The following is a 27,462-nucleotide window of genomic DNA, read 5'->3' as shown; positions in this document are numbered from 1 at the left end:
GAAAGTACAAATTCCCTGTATGCACCTAGCCCTGACAATAGATCAAATAAACCCCATTTATCTTCTCCATTTCACAATAAGGCTGTTTCCTCGAGTACACAGATATACAGAATTCACAGTAACTCTCGGCTGTGTGTCACTTTTCTATAACATCATCATGGCATCCCATTTTTTAAAAATTAGGGCTGCTGTTATCAAGCAGCCCCTTTCATACTAGAAAAGGCAGGAAACAGCCCCAAGAAAGTCCAGGGCGAGGATACAGCGAGACACGAAGGTGTCCCGGAGCCAGAGTCCCCACCTGAAGAGAGCACTTGTGCTCCGATGGGATGGGGAGGGAGAGGACCGTGAAGGCTTCGTTCTTGTAGGTGCAGTTCTCACACTTCACGCACATGATGCTGGAGCTGAGCTGCCCCTCAAAGAGCCGGGTGACGATGGAGGACTCACTGGCGATCGCCTTCCTGCAGCATCTTGGCACAGACCTTTTCTCACAGGATCTTACTCGGTGGCACTGAGTGGAGGAACAAATTGGCCCAAAGCAGCCACTGGTTATCAAAAAGTTATTTCACAGAAGGACCTGATTTTTTCCATCGGAACAATACACAATTGGCCAGAAACCATGTTGTGGATTCAGACATTAAAGAGAGTAAGATCTTCGTAGGAGCCTGTGTGTGTTCTGGGTGACTTCTGATAATTCAGTTATTTCCCTCCTTTGGCGAGGCTGAGGAATGATGACTCCCTAACTGGTGAAACCCATGACCGTGACTCCATAAGCTGAGAGCCTATGATGATGTGACACAGGGTCCCGGGGGCAGTTTTTCCTGGAAGAGTCACCAGGGAAGCTGTTAAACCAGCTTCGGTCATGCAGGCTGATCCTGAGGTAAAATCAAGGAATCTGACCTCCCCGCCAGCCCCTTCAGGTTATGTCCCCTAACCACTTCTTTTGTTAGAAAATGCTTTTTATTTTTGTTTAAAAAATGTAAAAGTAAATTAACAGTGCTCCCCCTGGTAGTCCAGTACCCACCTAGCACCGCGCATAGTTATTACAATACTGTTGACTATATTCTCTCTGCCATCCTTTCCATCCCCATGACCAGTCTGTAACTACCAATCTGTGCTTCTTAATCCCTTCACCTTTTTCATCCAGTCCCTTGATCCCTCTCGCCTCTGGCAGCCATCAGCCTGTTCTCTGTACCTACGAGTCTGTTTCTATTTTGTTTATTCATTTATATTGTTTCATAGATTCCACATATAAGTGAAATCACATGGTGTTTGTCTTTCTCTGACTCAGTTCATTTAGCATAATACCCTCTAGGGCCATCTATACTGTCACAAAGGTAAGACTTCACTCCTTTTTATGGCTGAGTAATATTCCTTTGTGTAAATGTACCACAATTTTTATCCACTCATCTATGATGGGCACTTGGGTTGCTCTTCATAACTTAACTATTATAAATAACACTGCATTGAACATAGGGGTGCATATATTCTTTTGAATTAGTGTCTCAGGTTTCTTTGGATATATACCTAGAAGTGGAATTGCTGGGTCATAAGGCAGTTCCATTTTTAATTTTTTGAGAAAAAATTTCTCACGGTGGCTGCACCGTATACATTTCCACCAAAAGGGCACTGGAGTTCCCCTTTCCTCAGGAATTGTGATTTGTTGATTTATTGATAATAGCCATTCTGACAGGTGTGAGGTGATCTCTCATTGTGGTTTTATTTGCTTCTCTACTTTAATTAGTGACTTTGAGCATCTTTTCACCTGTCCATTGGCCATCTGTATGTCTTCTTTGGAGAAGTGTCTATTCTGAGAAAACACTTTTTAAAAAGAGCAAATCTTAAATCCTTAAGGCAGCCTGATGTGACTAGCCTCCTGCCTGACTTGAACCTCCGATAGCTCATAGGTAGGCACGGCATGGCTGGAGCACACCCTGGCTGATTTTTAGTGACTTGACGCATCTGGAAGACGCATGAGCTCCAGTCAGCCCTATGTTGGAGCGGCGCACCCCGCTCCATTTTCCCTTCCTCCTTCATCACACCCTGCTGCTTACGTCTTCTCCCCTGACAGCAATTTAATGACCCCAATTCCAAGTTTGGTCTCGGGAACCAGGATGTTATTTATTTCAGAAGAGCTGACAGAGAGGACCCATGTGATGTTATTGACCACCACCTCACCTCTGGCTAAGAAAGTGTTGCCATGAATATCCTGTTAGGAGTAAAAATAAAACATGAAACTGAGGACTGCAGATGAGAAAGATTAATAGCTGTCTTGTGATCTTTTATGCTGAGTATTTCCTGGATGTCAGCAATGAGGTAAGCTAACATCGCAAGGACACTGCTGGACGTCAAGGACATGTCTTGGGAGGGTGTGGGTCTCCCACCAAGGCTGAAGGCAGTGGTCTAGTAAATAAAGGCAAAAACCCTTAGTAACTGGTGATTTAATGTTTTATTAAATGTATGTCCTGATTGAATGAGGAACTCAGGTGGGGCACATTTGGTATGAAGACGAAACTTTGCAGTATATAGATGTGTCCTGTAATCTAATACTGAACTTGATAGTTTCTTTGGCTTGTAGTTACCAAGAACATTTATTTTAAGTTCAACATTATATTTAGAGTTCTGTATGTTATACCTCACGAGATATATATATGTATATTTTTTTAATGTGATTTTCACTTTTTTTAATCTTCACCCAAGGACGTGCTCACCAATTTAGATAGGGAAAGGAAAGAAGAGAGAGGCGGGGGGGGGGGGAGAGACAGAGACACATCCCTGTGAGAAAGAAACATCGATCAGTTACCTAGATGGGTTGTCCCTTGTACACACCCTGACTAGGATCAAACCCACAGCCTAGGCATGTGCCCTGACCGGGAATCGAACCTGCAGCCTTTTGGTTTACAGGACAGTGCTCGAACTAACTGGGCCACCCTGTCCAAGGCTGCAATTTTCACTTTTAAAAAACAGTCCACGCAGATGCAGTTTACCAACGGAACTAGATCAGTGGTTCCCACGCCTTCTGATCACTGGAAGTATTGTACCAAGTGAGCTTTCCAGATGACAGCCCCGGACATTCAGACTCCTGAACACTCGAGTGAGGGCCTTAGGATGTGTCTTTACAATCTCCCTCGGTGATTCTGATGAGCAGCTGGGTTTGGTAGAGACAGACCTATTCAAACGCTAACTTGAATGTTCCCCCAGCACCTGTGCTTGGCACACAGGAGGCAATACTGACTGCACAAATGAAGGAATGAAAAATAAAAGTTGCTGACGGAGCTGAAGGCCTCTCCTATTTCAAGGCCTTTCATTCTACTTACCTTTTTCAGAGATTCATGAAGTTCGTTCAGGACATAAATCAAGAATTCCTGAGCATCTTGTTGTGTCTTTTTCATAAATGCTGGGTAGAGGTTGCCAAGAGCTGACAGGAATATTTCCGGTGAGACACAGTCTGCGTCTCCGAGCCACATGTCAGTCATGACGTAGGCGAAGGCAGTGGCAACCTTACTGCAGTCCCTTGGGAGAAGGAAGGCAGATGTTTCTGGTTGATTCAATGAAAGGAGGCACCTACACGCTCACACGTGTGGCCGTCAGACCAGTCAAAGCTTCATTCATTTCTTGGTTGACCTTCTCACTTCACTCACCCAGGAAATGGTGTCTGGGGCACTGCAGCCTCTACGGACCTATTTAGCCCTTAATAGGGATTCCAGAAGGTTCCTTCCCTCACCTCACCTTGGGGGAGCAGCAGGGAGGGGCTGGACTGTAGGGAACACAATGGTCTTACTTTTGAAGAGCAGTGATGTACTTTCCGGAGAGAAAGTATTCCACCAGCGGCGAGATGCTGCAGAGACACTGTAGGATGGCGTTCATGTAGCACGTGTTGCCCAAGTTCCGCAGGCCGGTCACACCCTGGCAATGGGGCTGGTCCTCCTCAGCGTTGCCAACCGGGGTGGTGTCATAGTGATCTGTGCACTCTGAACTGTGGTGCCATGGGGAAAGAAAGGAAAGCATTTTGAGGGAACAGAGTATGTACAGACGTGACAGCAAGTCTCTCTCAACCTCATGAGAAGAGTTCCTGATGAGGTTTCTGCAGGATGAATTCCCTAACGAGGACAGAAGCACTCAAACCCAGAGTCTAAAATTGCATTACTCAGTCCAGAACTCTTTGAACAGTGCTTGCAGCCAAACAGGCTGAGATTAAGTTTCTCCCTAAAACCAAAGCAAGAGGACAGAAAGTATCAGCCTTTCAGAATGCCAGAATTGCTTGGCTAAAAATGCAAACTTTCCCTGTAAATACCAAAGTATTTACTTTTTCACTGGACAAGTAATTTAATTATTATTAGTAGTAATAATAATAAACTATAGTTAATAATAGCAATAGCTGTCACGAAGTGAGCCTGATAGTATGTTAAGTACCTAAGATGTATTTTCCGTGTAGTTCTTTCAACAATTCTATGGAGTATGTTCAATGACTTTTAAATCCTGTGTTATAGAGCAGATATCATGGTTGAATGGTTTAGTCATTTGCTCATGGCAATATATTAAGGGATGTGCAGTGTGTCAAGAGGGAATATTCATCTATCTACCATCTGTCAAGAGTTAGTTGGACTTAAGGGGAGGTGGGGACTCGTAAGAAGGTGAAGGGAGCAGCCAAAGAACATGTACCCATAACCCACCCCCACGCACAGTGGTGGGGGGACTGCCTGAGGGAGTGTGGCGGGGCTGGGTGGAGGGGGACCGAGGGGGAACATCGGGATAACTCTAATAGCATAAATAATAAAATATTTTTTGAAAAAGGGTTATTTGGATCTATATATCATATATTAAGAGTGGGTGTGTATACACATACATATCTATGACATCGAGAGCATATCATATATATGTACTAAAAGCACATCTATATGTGCATATTATATATGGGTACATACCCATATAAAACACACATATGCATAGAGAAAGGGACAGAGAGTAAGAGCATAGACTGTAACCAGCAGCTTAGTTTACGTCCTGACTCGGCCACTTCCTAGTTACTCGATCTGGGCCTCGCATGCTGGTTTCTCACTGATAAGGCTACTTGCCTTGTGAGTTTACAGGATTAGACCAAACAATGCAGGCCTGTGACAGATTACACTGTTAATAAGCAGTAACTGGAGCTATTTTTAAAGAAGTGACTGACCTAGAATATTTTTAAAGAAGCGAAAAGTCGCTTCTCGCTAGCGAACGCTTCTTTATAGAATTGCAGCGTTTGTGTGAATCGGGCAGACCCGCACAGCGGAGGGGACACTGTGGGCTCCCACGGAGCCCTCCTCTCTCCACCGTTTTCTCTCATAATTTGGCTCTGCACCAGGCAGCCCCACTTCTTTGTCCTTTCACGATTTGTCTCCCATCCATGTTATTTAAAACTGGGTCTGCGTGAGGTGGCAACCTCCCCTCAGCACCTCTACTTAGAACTCTGCCAGTTTGCAACCCGCTCACTCTTCCACGGAGGGTCACTGTTGGGAACTGCCCTGCCTGCTTTCAGGAGCTGTGGCTGAGGCTCCATGGCTAAGGCTGAGTGAGCAACCACAAGCCACCAAGGAGACAAAGCTTATCTCCCTGGCAGCACTGCTGCTTCTGCTCCTTTTTCCATAACTGGCCTCCAATGCTTCATCAGTTAGCCAATGACGGATAAGATTCCCCAAGGGGGGACCACCTAAGACAAGCATGATCATGTGGAGGCCCCAGGGAAGGGCTTGGTGGGTTATAGAGAAAGGGGGTGATGGACCCTCACCCCTCAGCTTTGACAAAGCCTGAGTCCTTATTTCTCCTACTTCCTTGGCTATCTTGCCTCCTCTGCTTGACGTAAGCCTGAAACAGTGACAGAGGGCAGTGCAGCCCTGGGCTGGAAAGGGCGGGCGCCCTGGGCTGGAAAGGGCAGGCTCCCTGGGTGATCAGGCCTGAGAAAGAGTATGTAAAATCCTGTGAAGCCTGCTTTGCTAAGAATGCTCTTAGTTAAATGATAGAGGCCCAGGCAGAGAGTGAGTTTGCTTCCCAAAGTTTTGTAGCCTTTTAGCTGATAGACCCTGACTCAGAAGAAGCCCTAATAGTTCTTTGCATGCTATCTATCATTTGATCCTTACTGCCTGACAATGATTAATGAGCTGTACCTGTATTCCTGTGCAAATTAAACACTATAAAAGCCTGTCTAGGCCAGGGTCAGCGTGCTCTCCCCTTGAGAGAGTGGCCAGGCCTCTCTGAAGCACTTCCCCCTTGAGGGAGTAGCTGTGCCGTTCCTTTTCCTCCACAGGACTCTGTAGTCTGTGTGAATTTGTCTCATATCTCATCCATGACACTGAGAGCACTGCAGGCTGGTGTCCAAGTCAGGTCAGTTTCACTTTTTATCTACTGATGTCACTCTTCAGGAATATCTATTGGCTAGATATTAAATAATATCCTCCTTTGCTTTGGGAACCTCCAGTGGGTCAGGTCTGGGGGAACCCTTCCAAATGTGGCATGCACCCCTGACTGCTTTAGCATGGCTTCCCCCATCACGTCCTCCCCCAAACTGGGATAATCTAGAAGGCTGTAATAGAGAGAGGCTCACAGGACGTAGTAGATACCGAAGTCATCTGCGGGGAAAGGCTGCTTCGAAGTCATTTTATCGAAACCACGTTGGACTTTGCACTTCTTTTCAGGAGCAACATCTAATCCTTTCAAACTTCATTTCTCCGAGCCTGTTACCTTGATTTTTTTTTGCTTGTGATGAACAATTTATATGTTCCTCCCCCCGCTCCTCAGGAGCTGAAAACTAATCTTTATCTGTACTTCAGTTACATTCCAACTTGGATTTCCTATGCATCATAATTCTTTCCATTCATCTTCAATATTCTAGCATGTTGCCAGGAGATACTACTGTTAGTTGGTGGCTTGAAAACTTTGAGCAGATTCAGTTTCAAAGAATGAACTAAATATATAACACCTCTTCCTCCAGGGCTTCTTGTGTATATTTATTAAACACACAAACACAAGATTTACCGCGCCTTAGTCAGTGGACACAATGGTAACCCTGCTCACTCTGGGCACTCACCCTCCCAGTAACTGCCCCACCCCTAGGACCTCCAGGGGCTGTTTCTCTTCCCAGGGATGAAGGCGGTTGGAATTTGCTGCTTCCAAAACACACGGCACTGGGGAGGACTGGATCATCAATCACAGTGCACACACTGACTCCTACTAGTGTTCCATGAAGGGCAAATACAAATAAAGCATTTGTCATAAAAGAACACACAACAATCTCCTGAGCTCTCATTTTCTTCATAGAGAACTATGCTTCAGAAAGCTCTTCAGTAGAGAGGGTCCCCCCTCACTCACCCTCTATCCAGATGAAAAGAGGGCAGAGGACATTTGCAACCACATAGCCTGAGAGCGACCGGGTCGAGAAAGGGGTCTTGTGAGAACGAGGAGTCTCCAGAGCTCCAGAGGGTACCAACCTGTTTTTCCTTCACTCCAACTCGGCGTCTGAAGGGCAACTGTGTTCAACTTTTCGTCCCTTCGCACACGTAAACTAATAACTAAAATTCGGCAGCACACACAAGGATGTATCTTTTTTCCAAAAAAAATGTAGTTTTTGGGAAAAAAAGTATAATTTTGGTTCATTTGCACCAAATGGCTATTGTTGAATTGGCTGCTGTCATTTTTATTTGACAGTCTAAAGGAAGAGAAGTCAGGGCCCAGACTAAATAGTCAGGTATCACGTTTTAAAAATTCTCACTCTGGCCAGCTGGCTCAGTTGGTTGAAGCATAGGCCAAAGGTTGTGGTTTGGATCCCTGATCACAGCACATACCTAGGTTGTGGGTCCGGTTCCTGGTCAGGGCACGTACAAGAGTCAACCAACGAATGTTTCTCTCTCACATCAATGTTTCTTTCTTTAAAAAAATATTTATTTTTAGAGAGAGGGAAAGGAGGGAGAAAGAGGTCAAGAAAAATCAATATGAATGGAATCAGTGACCCTTTGCTTTGCAGGCTGATGTGCAACTGAGCCACACTGCCCAGGGCAATGTTTCTTTTTTCTCTCTCTGTCCCTTCTCCTCTGTCGAAAACCAATAAAAATATATCCTCAGGTGCAGATTAAAAATTACTAATAAAATTTAAAAATTGTGGAACACCGTTTGAAAATTGCTGTTGCAGGGAGTAGGTAAACAGCCTTTAGGGCCTAATTTGTCTTTTCTCAACTCTGCATCAAGTAAAATAAGGGGGTAATAAAAAACTTTCCAAAAATATCAATGTCAGGAAAGATAAAAAAAGACTGACAATTATTCCAGATTAAGTAAAACTAGAGAAACAAGGCCAATACAATATCCAATCCTGGATGGGATCCTGGATTAGGAATAAATTGCTATAAAAGTGTATTATTGGTACAATACACTTTTGTACCAATCACTTTTTTGATAACATCTGAACATGAGTTACTGATGAACAATTTTATACCAATATTGAATCTTAGGAATTTTATAAAATTGTACTGTTTACAAAAGAGGATGTCCTCATTCTTAGGAGATACACACTGATGGATTTAGGGTCATGATATGTGCATCCTGCTCTCAAGCGACTCAAGACACCCACTGACACCGACACCCACTGACACTGACACCGACACCCACACGGAAAGGAGGGAATGAGGAGCGATAAAGCATTTATGAGGCAAATAGAGCCAAATGTCAGCAACGGGTGGTCCTGGGGGAAGGCGCACTAAACTTCTTTGTAACACTCTGAAATGATCTCAAACTGAAAGTTAAAAAACAAGAATGTAGAAGATGTAATATGGATTTATCTCCAACCACATTACTGGCAAGTCAAATGAGTTGAAGAGTTTGCCTGTATGTAGTATGCACACCATTTACGTCCGCACGGTTTTAAAAACATACATGTATGCTCGGGCTACACAAGCACTGAGGACTGTCATTCTTTGACACCTGGATGAGGGATCCTGGCAACCAGAGGCACTGACTCTTGCAGCTCCTTGGTATTTGGTCTTTGCAGTCTAGTTACAGAGGTGTTTCTTGACATCAACTCAGTGGAGGTTCTGCAGGTCTTGAATCCTACCACCCTGTCCCTTTTGTCAGTGAAGTTCTCCCAAGTCTTTTAGTTTGATGCTGGTAGGTAAATATATGTAATCCATATATTTATCTTGTACCTAGAGGTACAAGTACAAATTTATATATTTCCTAGAGGAAATATATAAATCCATATATTTATCTTGTACCTACAGGCCTTTCTAAACTTATGTCTAATTTTTATATAGGTTTTCTTCCTACACCACTTGTCATCTAAAAAAAAATCACTCATTTTCTTTCCAATTCTCATGACTTTAATTTCTACCCTTTTGAACTAGCACCTCCAGACAAATACTGAATAGAAGTGGGGATGGTAGGTATCTGTAACACCCACCTGGACTAAAAAGAAAAGTTTGCATAAGTCACCATTAACTATGCTGTTTGCTAAAGACATAGTGTTTGACTTGTAATCAAGAATGAAGATTGAGTGTGATCAGGTTTTTCTCTTTTGAGATAATCATTAGATTTTTCTTTACTGTCATTATGCTTAATTCTTGATGATGGATATATACAAGGTTTGTCTGGCAAGAGTCCAGCCATTAATATGAGAATGGTTTGCATGACATCGATGTGACCTGGCAGCCAAGGAGGGTGGACTGGAAGGGTCATGCATGAACAATGACAACTTCACTGTACTAGTCAATGGGGATGGTAGACACCTTTGAGTGAGCATGTGTACTGTGTGGCCGTTGCATTAAAAATGAGGACGGCAATAAATCTGCATTAAATTTTGCATTAAGCTTGCACATTCCTCCGTAGAAACTATTCAGATGATTCAGGAGGCCACAGCTATGGGCAACTGGTGGCAGCTTCATCATGACAACACGCCTGCTCATGCATCATGTCTTTTGACAAAACATCAGATCACCCAGGTGACTCAGTCCCCTACAGCCCAGATTTGATGCCCTGCGCCTTCTGGCTTTTCCCAAAACTAAAATCACCTTTGAAAGGGAAGAGATTTCAAACTATTGATGAGATTCAGAAAAATACTACAGGGTAGCTAATGGCAATTGGGAGATGCCCAAGCTGTGAGGTCCCAAGATGCCCACTTTGAAGGGGACTGAAGTGTCATTGTCCTATGTTCGATGTTTCCTGTGTATCTTCTTCAGTAAATGTCTTTTCCCTATTACACAGCTGGATACCTTCTGGACAGACCTTAGTATTAAACCAGTTTTCAGTTCCTTGGAAAAACCCACCTTGTTTATGATATAGATTTTCAAGAACTGCTGGATTCCATGTTACTCTTTTGTTTCATATGTACAGTCATGAGTCAGATGGTCCATGTACTAGTGTTCTGAACAAACTACCACACATAGTGGTTTAAAACAACACATTTATTACCTCATGGTTTTTGTAGGTCAGAGTCCAGGCATGGGGCTTAGCTGGGATCACATGTTGCATTTAGTTGTCCTTTCCCTTTAATGTCCCTCAACATGAAACAGTTCTATGTATCTCCTTGACTTTCAAGAACTTGACATATTTCAAGATTACTGGCCAGTTATCTTGAAGAATACATAGAACGACCACTACTACAGTTTGGTGCTACTGCCTTAATTCATGCTAAGGTACCAGCACTTTTATCCATCATGATTTTGCCCCATTAGTAAACCCTGGGCCACATTAAAAGTGTCCGGGGACCTTCAGGGTCTATGGTCTACTTTGAAGACTAGTGACCTAATTAATAAACCTACGCAATGACTACCAAAAGAACAAGCAGAACTGTTTCTTTTTATTATTCTCACCTGAAGACATTTTTTTTAAAGAGAAAGAGAGAGAATATGAATCTATGTGCTGCCTCCCATACATGCACAGAGCTGGGATCAAACCTGCGGCCTTCTGGTTACAGGACAATGCTCCAGCCGAGCCACACCGGCCAGGGCCAGATCGGTTCCTTAATGGACGCATACACCACCACCGAGGCATTCTTATCAAAATATAATCTTAAATCTGACCAACCATGTATACCTAACAACTAGTTTATGGTGTATAAGGGAACAGACACATAAAATGACACTTAACAGAAATATTAAGCAATGGCCAAGATGGAGGTGTAGGTGGAAACACTGTACCTCCTCGCACAACCAAGTTTATGAACAACAAATATTTAAAAACCAGAATGCAACCAAAACAGAGAGAAAATTAAACTGTACTGAAGTCTGACAACCATGAACCATTCATCCAGACCAGTAAGAGGGGCGAGTCAGCAGCTGGCGGAGAGGGGTGGCGCAGGAAAAAGCAACCAGACTGACCCAGGACTGACCCAGGCATGCAGGCAGCAGTTGGCAGATCCCAGGTGTGGGGTGGCGACAGGCAGACCCAATGAGGGTGCAAGGTGGCTGGCTGACTGCAGTCACACATTCGCGCGCAGATAAATCAGGCAAAGGAGTGAGCAGTGAGACAGACCGTGCAACCCAGGGCCTAAAAGCACCAATTGGAAAAACTTTTGGTGGTCGAGGTGCTGGGAGAGGCTCCCAGGCTCACAGAGAGTTCTTGGAGAGACCCACAGGGTTCTGGAGGGTGCACAAGCCCACACATCCAGGAACCAGCACCAGAAGGGCCCAATTTGCTGTGGGAAGCAGCAGAGAGGACCAATTCCGAGAGTGGAACAAACACCATTGCCCCTCTCTGACCACTCCCCCATAAAGCATCACAACCCAGCGACATGGGTTGCCCCTCCCTGGTGAACACCTAAGGCTCCGCACCTCATATGTAACAAGCGCAAACAGACCAAAACATGGCTCAATAAGAACAGCTCAAAGCCCCAGAGCCAATACTTCTAAGCGACCAAGAGATAGCCAACCTATCAGATGCACAGTTCAACAATGGTGACCAGGATGTTCACAGAACTGGTTGATTTTAGTTACAAATTAGATGAAAAAATGAAGGCTAAACTAAGTGAAATGAAGCAAAATGCACAAAGAAATAGTGATGAGAAGGAAACTGGGACTCAAATCAATGGAGTGGACCAGAAGGAAGAAAAAAACTGACCAAACAGAAAACAACCAAGAAAGAATTCAAAAAAATGAGGAGAGGCTTCGGGACCTCCAGGACATCTTTAAACGTTCCAACATCCGAATTATAGGGGTACCTGAAGGGGAAGAGGAACAGCAGCAAGTGGAAAACTTATCAACAAATAATAAAGGAGAACTTCCCCAATCTGGCAAAGGCAGCAAGACTTCCAGGAAGTCCAGGAAGCTCAAAGAGTCCCAAAGAAGTTGGACCCAAGGGAGAACATACCAAGGCACATCATCATTACATCAGCCAAGATTAAAATGAAGGAGAGAATCCTAGAAGCAGCAAGAGATAAGGGGACAGTCACCTACAAAGGAGTTCCCATCAGACTGTCAGCTGATTTCTCAAAAGAGACCTTATAGGCAAGAAGGGGCTGGAAAGAAGTATTCCAAGTCATAAAATCCAAAGATCTACATTCAAGATTGCTCTATCCAGCAAAGCTTTCATTTAGAATGGAAGGACAGATAAAGTGCTTCTCAGATAAGATCAAATTCAAGGAGTTCATCATCACCAAGCCCTTATTATATGAAATGTTAAAGGGACTTACCTAAGAAAAAGAAGATAAAAAAGATGAACGGTGAAAGGACAGCAAACTCAGTTACTAAGAACCACACCTAAAAAAACCAAAAGCAAACTAAGAGGACAGCTAGATCAGGAGCAGAACCATAGAAATGGAGATCACATGGAGGGTTAGCAACAGGGGAGTGGGAGGAGGAGAAGGGGGGAGAAGGTACAGAGACTAAGTAGCATAGACAGTAGGTAGAAAATAGATAGGGGGGAGGGCAAGAATAGTATGGGAAATATAGATCTAAAGAACTTGTGACACATGGATATAAACTAAAGGAGGGAATGGGGGGATGGGTGTGCAGGGTGGGGGGAGTGGAGGGGAATGAAGGGGAGAAATGGGACAACTGTAATGATTAAACATTACACTGTGTAAAAACAATCTGAGAATGTTTACATTACCTGACAGTATTAAGGAACTGAATGATTTTAGGCATAAAGATATTGCAGTTCTTGTATTTGGGAAACATATACTAAGACATTAATAATTAAAATGAAAGAAAAGTTCTATAACACAGGACTGAGTATCATTCACATGCTCTTTAAGAACGGGTGCATATCATCAGGCCATTTCACCGTCGTGGGAGGATCACAAAGCGCACTTACACAAACCTACATGGTACCGCCCACAACACACCTGGCCTGGACGGCAGACTTTTGCTCCTAGACTACAAGCCTGTACACATCACTGTACAAAGCACCATGAGATTAAATCGAACACAAGTGAAAACAATGGCATCAAGTGATGTGATAAACAAGATGTATCAGGTTGCTGCCAGTGTACCATGGTATATACTTTAAAGGAGAAAGAGTAAACTCTAATGACAGTACAGTAAATGCATAAAGCAGCAAGAGCATTATTTACTGCCATCAAGTATTGTACACAGTGACACATGCCATACTTTACATGACTGGCAGTACAGGGTTGTTGTACAAGCATTACCACAAGCATGTGACTAACGCATTTTGCTATTACGAAGGTGAGGGGAATTTTTCAGCTCCATTACTACCTGTGAGACCCACCTGATACATGCACAGTCACTGACACACTGTTACGCAGCACTAACTGTATAGGAGAAGCTAAATGTGGGGTGGGGCAGGGCATGAAAAAACGTCCGTTTAGTTGGTGCTATTTACTGTAAACTGGAGTAGGGAGCTTTTCCAAATAACCCCATCTGCTCATGCTCACCAAGGTGAAATCATGAACCCTAGGAAGATACTCTCTGCTTTGGGAAATTTTAAGATTTAAAAAATATATTTACTTTTACAGAGAGGGGGAGGGAGGAAGAGAGGCAGAGAAACTTCGGTGTGCAAGAGAAACATTGATCAAGTATCTCTCGTGTGCCCCTAACTGCGGACCCAGCCTGCAACCCAGGCTTGTGCCCTGATGGGGAATCAGACCACTGGTAACCTTTTGCTTTGCAGGACGATGCCCAACCCACCGAACCACGCCCATCAGGGCTGCTTTGAAGAATTTCTGAAGCACCTAGAAGGAAAACACATCCCAGAATCAGATCCTTAGCTTGGGATTTTTCTTTAAAAAAAGCTCACTGACTGTCTAATACAGAAAATATTCTGCATGTATACCTCCTTCAATGTGTATTTATTGGAACACCTACATTCTATGCTACAAACTCCAGCAAGGTATTATGCAATACAAAAATAAGTAAGACAGCTCTTAGTTGGTAACAATCTAGTTTTGAAACAGACACACGGCATTTGAGGGGTTTCACCCCATACATAATTATTGAGCGCTTAAGTAAGTGCTGGTTGTGCGGGTCTGAGGGTCTGGTTCCTCGGATACAGATGCCTTGTGTGAAACTCAGCTGGGAAAACCAACAGAACAGATGTGGCAAATGAGGAAGATGGCGCAAATCCCTGTCCCCAGGTGCACCCTTTTCTGAAAACAATCACTTCATCTCTTTTCAATGATCAACAACTATTTATTGTGTACTTTTTGTCTTGTCTACTTAAACGCACAAACTATATCACTGTGATCTATATTCCTCAAGAAAGTTTGTATTGTGGAAAAACATTTTAAATCCCATTTTTTAAACAGCATGCTTACTGCAGACCACGTGCTATGCAAAGGGTCTGGTGCCACTGCAGGGAAGGGCCCTCAGGGGCCTTTCCTCTGCAAAGTGTGTTTTCGAGTGTGGGACAAAGTCAGAGAGGACCTATGAAAGTAACACAGTTCATCTTAAAGGTGGGAAAGGAGGGCAATTTTTATATTTTTCTTTACATTTTATAATCTTTTTTGTATGGTCTAAGTCAATATAGCAGGGGGCTTAAGAGCACAGAGAAAAGCCAGCTGACGTGGCTTTGAATCCTAGTGCTGTTACTTACTAATTGTAAAAATCTTAGGAAAGTTACTTACGTTAAGTAAGTGATTTTGTAATTGATAATAACAACACCTACTTCAGAGGACTGCTATGAGGATTAAATGGGTTGATATATGTAAAGTATTTAGAGTAATGCCTGGCACATATTAAGTACTAAATAAATGTCTGCTACTGTAATTATTTTGTAAAAGTAATCAAAGTTAAATATCAAGGGATAACCTACATCCCCATTTTCTGACAAAAGTAGAAGCAGATTAAAAACAACAGCAATCCAGTAGGAAACCAAGATCATTCTGAACACTGTATAGAACAGGGCATCAAAAAGCACAGGTGTGCAAATGGTTCGTTTGAAAAAACTACACACTCTGAAAACAAATTAGTACTCTGAAGATAGATAATTTCTCAGAATGATTAAATTCACTGAACATTTGTAAACAAGAATAAATTTATTTAATTTCTTTTAAAGATTTAATGATATACAAAATGTATATAGTATAATATCTTTAATACATTTTTCTTTCTCCCCCCATCAATATTAAACACTATTTAAACAGCTTATCTCTTCTTGCTTCGTCTGTATCTATGAGATACACTACTGAATACAAATAAGATTTACACTGCTCTTTCCCAAATAAAAATTAATATTAGTACCTAGGAGACAACAACAACAAAAAAAAATCAAAGCATAAAACTTTAGTCAGATGAAGAGCTTTTCTGGTTGTTGAGTATTCAACAATATCTGGGGCAGTTAAATTACATTTTATTGGCATAAAGTTGCATTGCAATCTCCCAACATGATAATCCAATTCAATTTCTTAAATAAGAATCACAAACAAAATTCATATTCAGGTGTTCCTACACAATTTTAAATATATGCAAGAGTTCATGTTTACATTCTGATTTGATAAAATGTCAATACAATCTTCAGAGAAGTAGGTAACGTCCAGGTTGTCACTACAGGTATAAACTAAAAAAAGTACTTCACCTTTTCTCTCATGGTAACTTCTCTTGAATGATGAGTTAAATTTCTCCTTTGACATATTTACGTTATATAAGTCAACCATGGCCTTCTTCTACTTGACAATGACTTGATAAAACAATGTTTTTAAAAAAACCCATTAACACTTTTGCACAATTTGGGCTCTATTTAACAAAAAAACTGGCTCTATCTTTAAATATGGTGCCTAACCCTGATTCATTAAGTCCCTTTTAAAAATATTTTTCAGCTCAGACTTCTTACATTCCCGCGGATCTAGAATTATAACAAGTCACCACCTCTCCATGGCCACCGGGCATCTAGCTGGGAACTAGTGACACCATCACTGGACACAGTGAGGAAGACGTCTGACTGCCACGTAACCCAAAGGTTGGGCGATTGCTTCGTTCCCCCCGCTGAATGGCAGCAGAGCAGCTGCACTGACCCCGCACTTTGCTTAGCGGTGCTGGACCACATAAGAAAGCTAGTACCCTCGTCAGAACAAAGTCCAATGAAGTCCTCTGCTAAAAAGAGCCCTTTAAAAGTTACAAATACTAATTTTTCTTTACCTTTAAAATTTAACAGCTGCTAGCTGTATGCTATAGGGAGTTCCTGACTGACTAGTTTAATTGTAAAAAAAAATAAAATAAAAAATTGACCTTTTAACTGTTCCAGAGCTGGCACATACAATTTGCACACACTCTTCTGTATTATCAAACAATCTCCTCCTGAATGAAAAGTGACACAGTAACATTGTTGTGAGGTGTAGACAAAATCAACGATTCGGTTATAACATCAGACGAATAGAATTAGTGGATTCTGATTCTTTGGTGGCACTTCCAGGCTGAAGAGTCAAATCTGAAGGCTCATCCTGAGGAAATATAATTTTATCTGGTGTATAGTCATTCCTCTTCAGGTCTGTATTCACCACCCCAGCAAAAAAAGAGAAAAAGTCAGTATTTCTTAGAAATGGAAAATTAAAAAATCTGTACATCAATTTTCCCCTGAACATGCCACATCTATTTTATACCAGGTTGTCATAGAGTCAAAAGTCATGAAATTTATACACATAAAAATGAAATCCTTCATTCATCAAATAATTATTACACTTTGACCATGAGTCAGTAAGTCATCTAAGTGTGGAAACACAGCAATGAAGAAGGCAGACAAGGTCCCTGATCTCATCAAGTTTATATTCTAGTGGGTAAAGAAAAACAAAAAGAAAAATGACAGAATTATTAGTAACGAGTGCTTTAAAGAAAACAGTGTGAGCAGGGCCAGACGAGAGTTAGTAGCAAGTGATTTTCTTAGACAGGGTTGGACAGAAAAGCCATAGGAGGTAACGTGTAAGTAAAGACCTGAACATTGAGAAGTGACTGTCGAAGCTCTAGGAGGAGTGCTCTGGGCAGTGGGGCAGGGTGGTGAACTGCGGACTGTAAGGAGGAAATGAACTTGGTGTGTTCAAAGAATGCCAAGAAAACAGTGTGGTTTGCATGCAGTGAATGAGGGGAAGACTAGTGCACAGTGAGGTCAACCAGTAGTTAATGGCCACGGGTTATAAAATTACACAGTCTGTGGACCATATCAGGCTGGCTGTTTTTGTAAACAGTTTTATTAAAATGAAGCCATGATCATTTGTTTATAGACTGTCTACGGCTATTTCAGCACAATGGTAGAGCTAAGCAGCTGGGACACAGGTCATACGACCCACAAAGCCTAAAATATTTGCTACCTCAGCCTTTTACAGAAATGTTTCCTGATCCTTGATTTAGGGGACGCAAGCTATGGTAAGGAGTACAGATTACAATACAGATCAACTGTAAGGTATAAAGAAGTCTTAAGGAAGAAGCATAATTTGATCTGTTTTAAATGACGATTCTGATTGTTACATAAAGTTTTGTTTGAGGGCGACAGGCAAAAATCCAGGAAACAAAATGGTGGCAATTAAGGATGAGAAATAGAGAATTTCTATGGAGATTTCAGAATTAGAGTTGACAGAATTTGACAAATTGGCTATAAAAGCTAAGAAAAAAAGGGAATTGGCTAGCTTTTAGGTTTTGAGCCTGAGCAATTAGGTAACCATTAATGAAATGGAGAAGCTAAGTTTTGTGAGTAAGGGTGGGAAATAAAAGTTAAAAGTTCTGGAATGAACATATTACTTATAAAAATGCTTTAGGGTATCCCAGCAGAAATGTAGGAAACGAAGTACAGGAACAGGAGCTCAAGAAAGAAGTTAAGGCTTCAGTCATATCTGACACTGTCCATATGCAGACTGCATTTATAGCTTTGGGGCAGGATGAAATCACTGAGGGAGTCACAAGCATTATAATACAGTAGTTGCAGAACTGGAAAACTGAACACAGTAATACCGAATTTATAATTTAAACTAACCATAGTCATGCACATAGCCTTATAGTTTTATATCCATATAAAATGGAAATGACATTCAGAATATGAACTGTTAATTTTGAGTGTAACAGCCTATATTCAATGATCCAAATACATTATTTGCCACTGCATAAGTAATTTTTGATAAATTTTTAAACTGAGACTATGCCAGTATGAACTCAGGGAGTGTGAGCGCATTTGTAGCTATACTGTACACAAAGAACAATGGAGGAAAACACAATCACAATGCAAGCCCTGACAATGTTGTTAACACAGGAACCATGGGCAAGTCAGAGTCTCAAGTTCCTGGGGAACAATATCAAAGGCCTGACATTCTTACCACGGGAGCCTGAAAAGATATGAAGAGAGACTGATGATGAACATTTATTTGAAGAACTAATAGCTACAAATTCCCCAAATTTAATAAGGGTCATAAATCCAAGAAGCTAAATAAACCTAAAACAGAATAAGCTCATAGAAAGCTACAACTAGATGTATCAGAATCAAACTGATAAAAACCAAAGATAAAGAACTAATCTTGAAAGAAGCTAGATTATAATGACACCTCACATATAAGGAAAGAACAAGTCCAATGACTGTGGAGTATTCACCAAAAATAAGAGGCCAGAAAACAGCAGAACATATTTTAAGTGTGTAAAAAGAGTCAACCTAAAATTCTAGATCCAGTGAAAATATCCTATAGCAATGAAGGCAAAAATAACACATTCTTAGGTAAGAAAAGTAAGAGCAACCAGTAAAAAACTAATGTAATGATAAAATAGAATACAAGAACAGAGGCAGATCCCTACCCTCACAAAAAGCAAACCAGAGATATCAAAAAGAAAAAAATTAAACAGCAGGTCTAAATCTCACTACATCAACAATTACATTAAATATAAAGGGTTGAAGATACCATTTAAAAAATGGAAACTGTCACATTTCAAATAACAAGTTAAACATAGGATCCAACTATATGCTGTTTACAAGAAACCCACTTTACATACAGTTTATATTGGGTTGGCCAGAAAGTCTGAGGTTTTTTACATAAAATAAAAAACACAACTTTCATTTTTACCAATAACTTTACTGATCTGGATGTTTTGAGTATGTTGGCTATCTCCCACATGGCATAACAATGACTGCTCTTCTTAATTAATGTCTCGATCTGATCGCTATCAACTTCAACTGGTCTACCCAAACATAGAGCATCGTCCAGAGAGAGATCTCCAGCACAAATCTTCACAAACCACTTTTGACATGTTCAATCAGTCGCAGCTCCTTCTCCACACATTGCTTGTTATCTTTTTTGTGGATTCACCTTTCTTGAAATAATAAAGCATAATATACCAAAAATGTTGCATAGTTTCTTCTATCTTCAACATTAAAATGGCTATACAAAAGTTCACCAATTTTGATAAGTTTTTTTTTGATAAGCATGCTGATATGTGACAGCCGTTACAATATAATCTAACAAAATCTTTTCAAATGAAGTTAAAGACAACTAAGTGCTACCAGAGCCATCTTACAAAAAAAAAATGAACTTTTTGTTCAAATATATATATATATATTTGAATAAGAAAAAAATATCTGATGAAACCAGTAATTAAGACATAGCTGGAATAGTTATAGTAACATCAGACACAGTAAATTTAACAAGAAAAATTACCATGGCACTACATAATGATAAAAAGAATCAATTCACCAAGAAGACACAAGAAGAATAAATGTATATTCACCTAAGAACAAAACTTCAAAATAGAACTGAATGGCAAAACAGATTACTCCACAACTACACTGAGAGACTTACTTTCTAAATAATCTATAGACCAACAGGCCAGAAAATGAGCAAGGATATAAAAAACCTGACCACTATCAAAAAACTTTCCTCAATTAACTTACAGATATACCACCCAACAACATAATGCAATGCAAGTGTACATGCGATGTTCATCAGAGGGACTACATATAGTTAATATTTTTTAATTGACATCATATAAAGTATGTTCCCTTATCATAATGAAATTAAACAACAAATCAGTTACAGAAAGATAAATGGAAAATTTACAAATATTTGAGAACTAAAAAAGATACTTTTAAATAATCCATGGATCAAAGAGGAAATCACAGGAGAAATAAAAAATAAGTTAAATAAAACATACCATAATTAATGGGATGCAGCTAACACAATGCTTAGAGGAAAATTTATAGCACTAAATGTTTTGTTAGAAAAGATCTCAAATCCATAATCAAGCCAATCCAATTCAAACCAATAATAAACCTTAACAAACTAAAGAACAACAAAGTAAATACAGAGCAAGCAGAAAGATGGAAATAATAATGAGAATTAGTGAAACTGAAAGCAGGAAATATAATAAAACAACAAAAACAAAAGCTGGTGCTTTGAAATATCAAGAAAATTGATACACCTTGGCCAGACTGAGCAAGAAACAAAAGCATTACCACAATGAAAGAGAAAATTCACCACAGACCCCATAGACACTAAAAAAATATTAATACAAATAACTCTATGCCCATAACTCCTACAATTTTAACGAACCAATTCCCGAAAGACACAAACTACTGAAATTCAATCAAAAAGGAACTAATAATCCTTAACAGTCCTACCTTTATGGGAGGGAAAAAAAAACCCCTCTTAATTAAAAACCACCTGACAAAGAACACTTCACACTGAGATGGTTTTACTAGGCAGTTCTACTAAACACTTCAAGTGGAATATTAACTCTATACAATCTATTCCCCAAAACAGAAGAGGCGTGAATATTTCCAACATAAGGTATCATCCTGATAGCAAAACAAGACAAAGACAGTACAAGAAAAAATAAGTCACACATCATCTTCATGAACAGAAACACAAAAATACTCAAGAAAACAGAGCAAACTGAATCCAACAATACATTAGGAAGATAATATACTATGACAAAGTGAGTGTGTCCTGTGCATGTAAGACTCGTTCAACATTTCAACTATCAATCCCTGTAATACTAACCAATTCAAGAAGAAAAACCAAATGGTCTTGTAAATAGATGGAGAAAAAAATCTGACAAAATTCAATATACATTTGTCATAAACATTTTCAAAAAACAAGGAAGAGATATTATGTCCTCAACCTAATAAAATGCATCTGCAAAATTCTTGCAGCTAACATCATCTTAACAGTGAAAGAATAAATGCTTTCCCCTTATCATCAGGAACAAAAGCAAGGGTCTACTCTCACTCTTCCTAGTCAACACTGTACTGGAATTCCTTGCCAAGGCAAGTCAGGAAAAGAAATAAAAGGCATACTGGCTGGAAAGGAAGTAATAAAACTGTGTCTACTGTCTACACAGAAATTTCCAAAAACGTTTACCAAAACCTCCACAAAATCAAAAGAACAAAAACACCCCTTCCTAAAAAGAACTGAACAACTCTAGGAGTAAGGGAGTTAGTTCAGCAAGGTTACAGGACACAAGGCCCATGTTAAAAAAAAAAACAAAAACGGAGTGTATTTCTATATACTAATAACAACAATAATGAGCAATTAAATTTGCAAACAGTACCATTCACATGTTTATTATATGCCTTGCACTGTTCTAAGTGTGCCGCAAACACCAACTCATTTAGTCCTAAAAAGTAAAAATAAAAATAAAATCCCCAAACTCAGTCTCTATGACATATGCATTCTCTGGAGCCATGCAGTCTGGTTCCTAAGTCCAAGCCCTTAACTACTATATTATTGAGTAGGTCATGAGACAGACTTAAAAAAATACAGCTCAGGGGTAAGTCCTAGGCACCTGTAATTTTTAAAAAGGTCCACAGCAAATTCTGATGCACACCAGAGGGTGAGAACCACTGGTTTATGTTGTAACTAACAATTCAATAATAACATAATTCTTCGAATACTGGGTTGGCCCCAAAGTTTGTTTTTCTCTATATGATGGTTCTAGTGGCACTTAGTTGTCTTTAACTTCATTCAAAACGATTTTATTAGACTGTGTTGTAATAGCTGTCATATCAGCATACATTTAAAAGAAACTTATCAAAACTGGTAAATTTTTGTGTAGCCATTTTAATATTAAAAAATAGAAGAAAATATGCCACATTTTCAGCATACTATGCTTTATTATTTCAAAAACGATAGAAACAAAGAAAAAAGATGTGCAACATATGGAGAAGGAGCTGCGACTGATCGACCGTGTCCAAAGTGGTGTGCAAAGTTTTGTGCTGGAGATTTCTCACTAGATGATGATGCTCATGGTCAGGTAGACCAGCTGAAGTTGATAGCAATCAAACTGAGACATTAACTGAGAACAATCAGCATTATACTATGTAAAAGATGGACAACAAACTCAAAATATGCAAATCAATAAAGTTATTGGTGAAAATATAAAACATGTCTTTTATTTTATAGAAATAAACATATGAACTTTTTGGCCAACCCAATATGAAACTAAAGCTACTATCATGATAGAATTTATCTGTAGTTCCTATCCCTGCTTCTTTTCCCAACTCCTGGGAGGCTAATTTGAAAGTCTATTCATCTTTCAGTTTTAGGCAAAGTTGTCAGTTTCCCCAGGTAGCATTCCCTGACCTCTAACTTTGTGTTAAGTGTTCTGTTTACCTGTTCTACTTTTCCTGTTTGGCATTTATGACAGTCCTGTAACTCCCTGTTAATCTTATCAGTTTTCAAGATTTGACTAAATTCCCTTAGGGGAAAGAACCATGTCTGTCTAGTTCCCTACTGTATTGTTAACATCCAGCACCATTCCTGGCATGTAACAGACACAATATATGAAATTAATGAACTTTAGGTGTTGTTACAAATGATGAAAGAAAGCACAGATTTATAACCAACTATGCATTTGTGCCTCTGGCCTTACAAAAGCACTATTGTAACCAACTTTGTTAATAATTTATACATCATACTGATTAAGTCAATGTTTACCTGGAAGTTTAAGCTTTCTACAGCAAGAATTACAGTGATGTTTTGCTCTGAAGTTTTTTATTGCATCTTCTCCCAGATTTGCTGGGCCAAAAACCATATCAGAGGATCTATGGCAATGGTAGTTTAAATTAAAAAAAAAAAAAAAAAGTTAGTTTGTGCAAATAGGAATGTGTAACTTGAAATTATGAAATTGTTCAGATAAAATTATTAAAATTCATTACCTCTTTTCTTCTGCTTTTATCACAGATGGGTCAGTCAAATTTTCTCCCACGCCTTTATATATAAAGAATATAATTTATATTACGATCAATATAAACATTGACATTTGCATAATAAAGTCATGAGATTTTATAGCATCACAACATTTATGCTAAATTATTTTAAAAAGTATCATTTTTCTCTCTTGATATTCCATAACTGGACTTATGACTGACACTGCACCAGGAACGCAGCTCCTGAGATGTGACTCAGAGTTAAATGTCTGAGCTGGTAAGTATGAATGCAAGCTCCTGAGGGCACCAGCTTCTAATGCAATAGGGTCAAAGTTGCAAGAAAATACCTGCATATGTAAAAGGTCTACACAATCTGCCACTGTTTCACCTCAGCAAAGAACAACTAGGTTTGTAAAGGCATAATCTACAGGCCATTTTAAAATTTAAAGTGTTCTGCCTTTTTAAAAATTATATACTAATATATAGGGTGAGAGAAAAGTAAGTTTATAGTTTATACTAATGCATAGGGTGAGAGAAAATTAGGTTTAGCTTTACTTCCCAGATGTTTGGAGACAATTAAATGATACTTATCTAAGAATATATTTTAAGATCCTTTTCACTTAACTGGATTGACCTAATAAAAAACACCAGACTGTCACTATATGAGATCTGTGCAACACTGATGTAACCTGGCAGCCAAGGAGAGTGGACTGGAACATGTGAACAATGACGACCTCACTGTACTAGTCAGTGGGGGCAGCAGACACTACTGAGCATGTGCACTGTGTGGCCGTACCATTCAAAATGACTGAATGAGTACAGCAACAAATCTGCATCAAATTTTGCATTAAGCTTGAACCACCCTCTGTGGAAACTGTTTGGATGATTCCGAAGGCTGCAACTATGTGCAACTGGTAATTGGCACCTTCATCACCATAATGCACCTGCTCATGCATCATGACTCCTGCAGAGTTTCTTGGCAAAACATTAAATCACCCAAGTGACTCAGTCCCCTACAGCCCGGATTTGGTGCCCTGTGCCTTAGGTCTTTTCCTGAAACTAAAATCACCTTTGAAAAGGAAGAGATTTCAGACCATCAATGAGATTCAGGAAAATAGGAAAGGGCAGCTGATGGTGATTGGGAGAACTGTGTGAGGTCTCAAGGGGCCTACTTTGAAGGGGACTGAGGTATCATTGTCCTATGTACAGTATTTCTTGTATCTTCTTCAATACGTGTCTTTTTCATATTATATGAAATATAATATGGATACTTCTGGACAAACCTCATATATATATTATTTAATCATTTATGTAAAATGATGAACTACTGAAAAAAGAATAATCGTCTTTACACAGATTTTCTTTCTTGAGTTGAACCAATACCAACTTTTTTGCTTTTCAGCACATATTTTATATTTGTATCTTTATAATGAAAGATGTCATCACATGATACATATTCTAAACTACTGTTCTTATGTGAATTGGAAATCTGGTCTGTACTGACATTTGAAACTAGGACGGCTCTTTAAGAAAAAAATTATGAACGCTATAGTGTTAAAGTATCGTCCAAGTACAGCAGGCAACTTGCTCAATTTTTTTTTACCTCTGACCTTGCCATGAAGCTACATAGACATTACACTAGGTAAATCCGCCCTCTCCCAGCGACAATTTCTTTTTTTTCTTTTACAAGAACAACATACTCTGTCTATAAAGATGGCTATGATCAATTTTTTCCTCCTCTGTAATATGCTGCTCCACTCACCAAGTGTTGGAATCTATTCCCTACCCTTTGAATATGGGCCATCCTTATTATTTGACCTGACCAGTAAAATGTGGCAGAAGGGATCTGGGCCAGTTCTGGGACTGGCTGTATGAGTTTCTGCTTTCTCTCTGGAAGCAGCCAGCTACCATGTAAGAAGTCTAGTGACCTGAAACTGCGACGACATCAGAAAGCAAGTTAGCTAATCATGTGGCGAGATCACTTGATAGAAAACTGAGAAATGCAAATGTCAATGGACAGAGACCTCACATCTTTGACTCCAGTTAAGCTGTGCAAGCTAGTATCAAGGCATTCAAACTCTCCGAGGGAACAGCAGAGATGAGCAATCCCTACCATGCTCCGTCCAAATTCCCCAACCAAAGAACTAAAAGCAAATAAAATTATTGTTTTCTCAACCCACTAAATATTTAGGTAATTTATTTCACAGTAAGAGATAAAACATAGCCCTGGCTGAGTAGCTCAGTTGGTTAGAGCACTGCCCCAATGCGCCAAGGTTGTGGGTTTGATCCCCCGTCAGGCACATATACAAATCAACCAGTAAGTGCATAAATACGTGGAACAACAAATCAATGGTTCTCTTTCCCTCTTCCCCCCCTTTTCTCTCTCTCTAAAATTTAAAAAAAAAAAAAAAAAGAGAAAGACAACATAAACACCAGGGACAACACAAATACTTATTATTGTTTTAAAGAAATGGTCTTCATACTTTTAAAAGACTAAGGCTCCACATGTAAGAAGAGAACAGGGGATTTTACCTGGTTTTGCTTATCAAAACCATGCATTACCCAAATTACCTACATTACCAAAATAACAACTGAGATAACCATATCCTAATCCACATGCTATGGCTGCTACTTGTTTTTAAAATTAAATTCTACTGACCTAAGATTTACCTACCTATAAATTAGTGGGTTTCTGTACACTATTCATAAGGCATGAAGAACATACTATACAATTTCACTTAAGCAATATTTTAATAAATTTACCTTGTAAGTCAAGTACCAGTAATTCCCCTCTTGTATACTCATAAGTCCAGTGGCTAAAGGCTAGCATGATCTCTTCCAGTGTATTAGTTGGAATAATCTCATCACCATTATTATTATTGTATTTTCTAAATTCTCCAGTCATACATTCTTCCACAGCAAACCACTGTCCTGCTGAATGGCAATACAGCAGGAAAACTTCAAGGAACCTTATGAAAAATAGGTATAGATATTACTAGCAGCTCTGTTAATAAAAGTCTAATTGATCTTTAAAATGGGTAAATGATTACATATTCAGCATCAATAATGAGGTCAAAAGAGAATGCTATTCCACATAACACTAGAAGATCTTAGAAAAAAAATTTAAAGAGTTACCTTGGAGAATATGGTATGGATTTGGGTTTCATTTGGTTGAAGGCAAATGTGAGCTTTTGTGCTGCTCTCTGTTGCTGAATTTCCTACAGAAAAAAAACCAAACCTTTATTCAACACTAAAACTAAGATTTTATTTGGTTTATTATACTTAGAAGTGAAAACATGAAGTTTAAATAACATTCCACTGTTATGCATTACTAGTACTTACTCTGAGACAGAGATGTAGAACCGTATCTTCTTTGTAAATACTTGACCATGTGTTAACCACCTCAGGCAGGAAAGACTTGATAATATAAAGATGCCCTGATTTAAGGATATCATGTTCTGACCAGGTACACTGTACTTTGACAGCTCTCCGTAAGCCTCCTCCCATCTCTTCTTTACTTAGAAACTCTATTTTGGCACAGAGGCCTAACTGAGACCAAGAAGACATGCTGTTATTCAGTATGCTGGGCGAACTCTCCTCCAGGCGGTACACAGTGACAGGCTCACCTGCAACACCAATGAATATATTTTATGGTCAAATTATGACACTTAAAAAATGACAAAGTATTTGATCTTATCTGAGAAGCATTTTATCTGTCCTTCCATTCTAAATGAAAGGACAGATAAAAAATGGAAGGACAGATAAAATGCTTCTCAGATAAGATCAAATTCAAGGAGTTCATTATCACAAAGCCCTTATTATATGGAATGTTAAAGGGACTTACCTAAGAAAAAGAAGATAAAAAAGATGAACAGTGAAAAGGGCAGCAAACTCACAGTTATTAACAACCACACCTAAAACAAAAGCAAACTAAAAGGACAG

The 27,462-nt window shown here is 39.7% G+C and overlaps 2 protein-coding genes across 4 annotated transcripts in view; both read right to left on the bottom strand.

Moving 5' to 3' along the window:
• Positions 1 to 7,047, bottom strand: part of USP50 (ubiquitin specific peptidase 50) — a 41,881-nt gene extending 34,834 nt beyond the window's left edge. Inside the window, exons 1-4 of the mRNA XM_037156452.2 lie at positions 6,578 to 7,047; positions 3,779 to 3,973; positions 3,315 to 3,510; positions 299 to 508 (exon numbers count right to left, since the gene is read on the bottom strand). Coding sequence (XP_037012347.1) covers positions 299 to 508; positions 3,315 to 3,510; positions 3,779 to 3,973; positions 6,578 to 6,630 — 654 coding nt within the window. The 5' untranslated portion in view covers positions 6,631 to 7,047. The remainder of the gene's footprint in view (positions 1 to 298; positions 509 to 3,314; positions 3,511 to 3,778; positions 3,974 to 6,577) is intronic.
• An 8,425-nt stretch (positions 7,048 to 15,472) lies between these two features.
• TRPM7 (transient receptor potential cation channel subfamily M member 7) overlaps positions 15,473 to 27,462 on the bottom strand; it is a 131,408-nt gene continuing 119,418 nt past the window's right edge. The window contains exons 34-39 of one of the 3 annotated variants that reach the window (XM_053670115.1): positions 26,863 to 27,146; positions 26,656 to 26,738; positions 26,284 to 26,489; positions 23,530 to 23,581; positions 23,309 to 23,415; positions 15,473 to 16,896 (exon numbers count right to left, since the gene is read on the bottom strand). In XM_053670115.1, the coding sequence (XP_053526090.1) occupies positions 16,766 to 16,896; positions 23,309 to 23,415; positions 23,530 to 23,581; positions 26,284 to 26,489; positions 26,656 to 26,738; positions 26,863 to 27,146 (863 nt within the window). In that variant the 3' untranslated portion in view covers positions 15,473 to 16,765. The remainder of the gene's footprint in view (positions 16,897 to 23,308; positions 23,416 to 23,529; positions 23,582 to 26,283; positions 26,490 to 26,655; positions 26,739 to 26,862; positions 27,147 to 27,462) is intronic. The other 2 variants (XM_037156468.2, XM_037156469.2) reach the window with 2 other exon arrangements.

The sequence above is a fragment of the Artibeus jamaicensis genome, unplaced genomic scaffold, assembly GCF_021234435.1.
Source record: "Artibeus jamaicensis isolate MK-2021 breed Jamaican fruit bat unplaced genomic scaffold, CSHL_Jam_final contig_548, whole genome shotgun sequence".
NCBI classification, from domain to species: Eukaryota; Metazoa; Chordata; class Mammalia; order Chiroptera; family Phyllostomidae; genus Artibeus; species Artibeus jamaicensis.
Note: the sequence above shows the minus strand (reverse complement) of the source record. Positions and strands in the feature narration are given on the sequence as shown.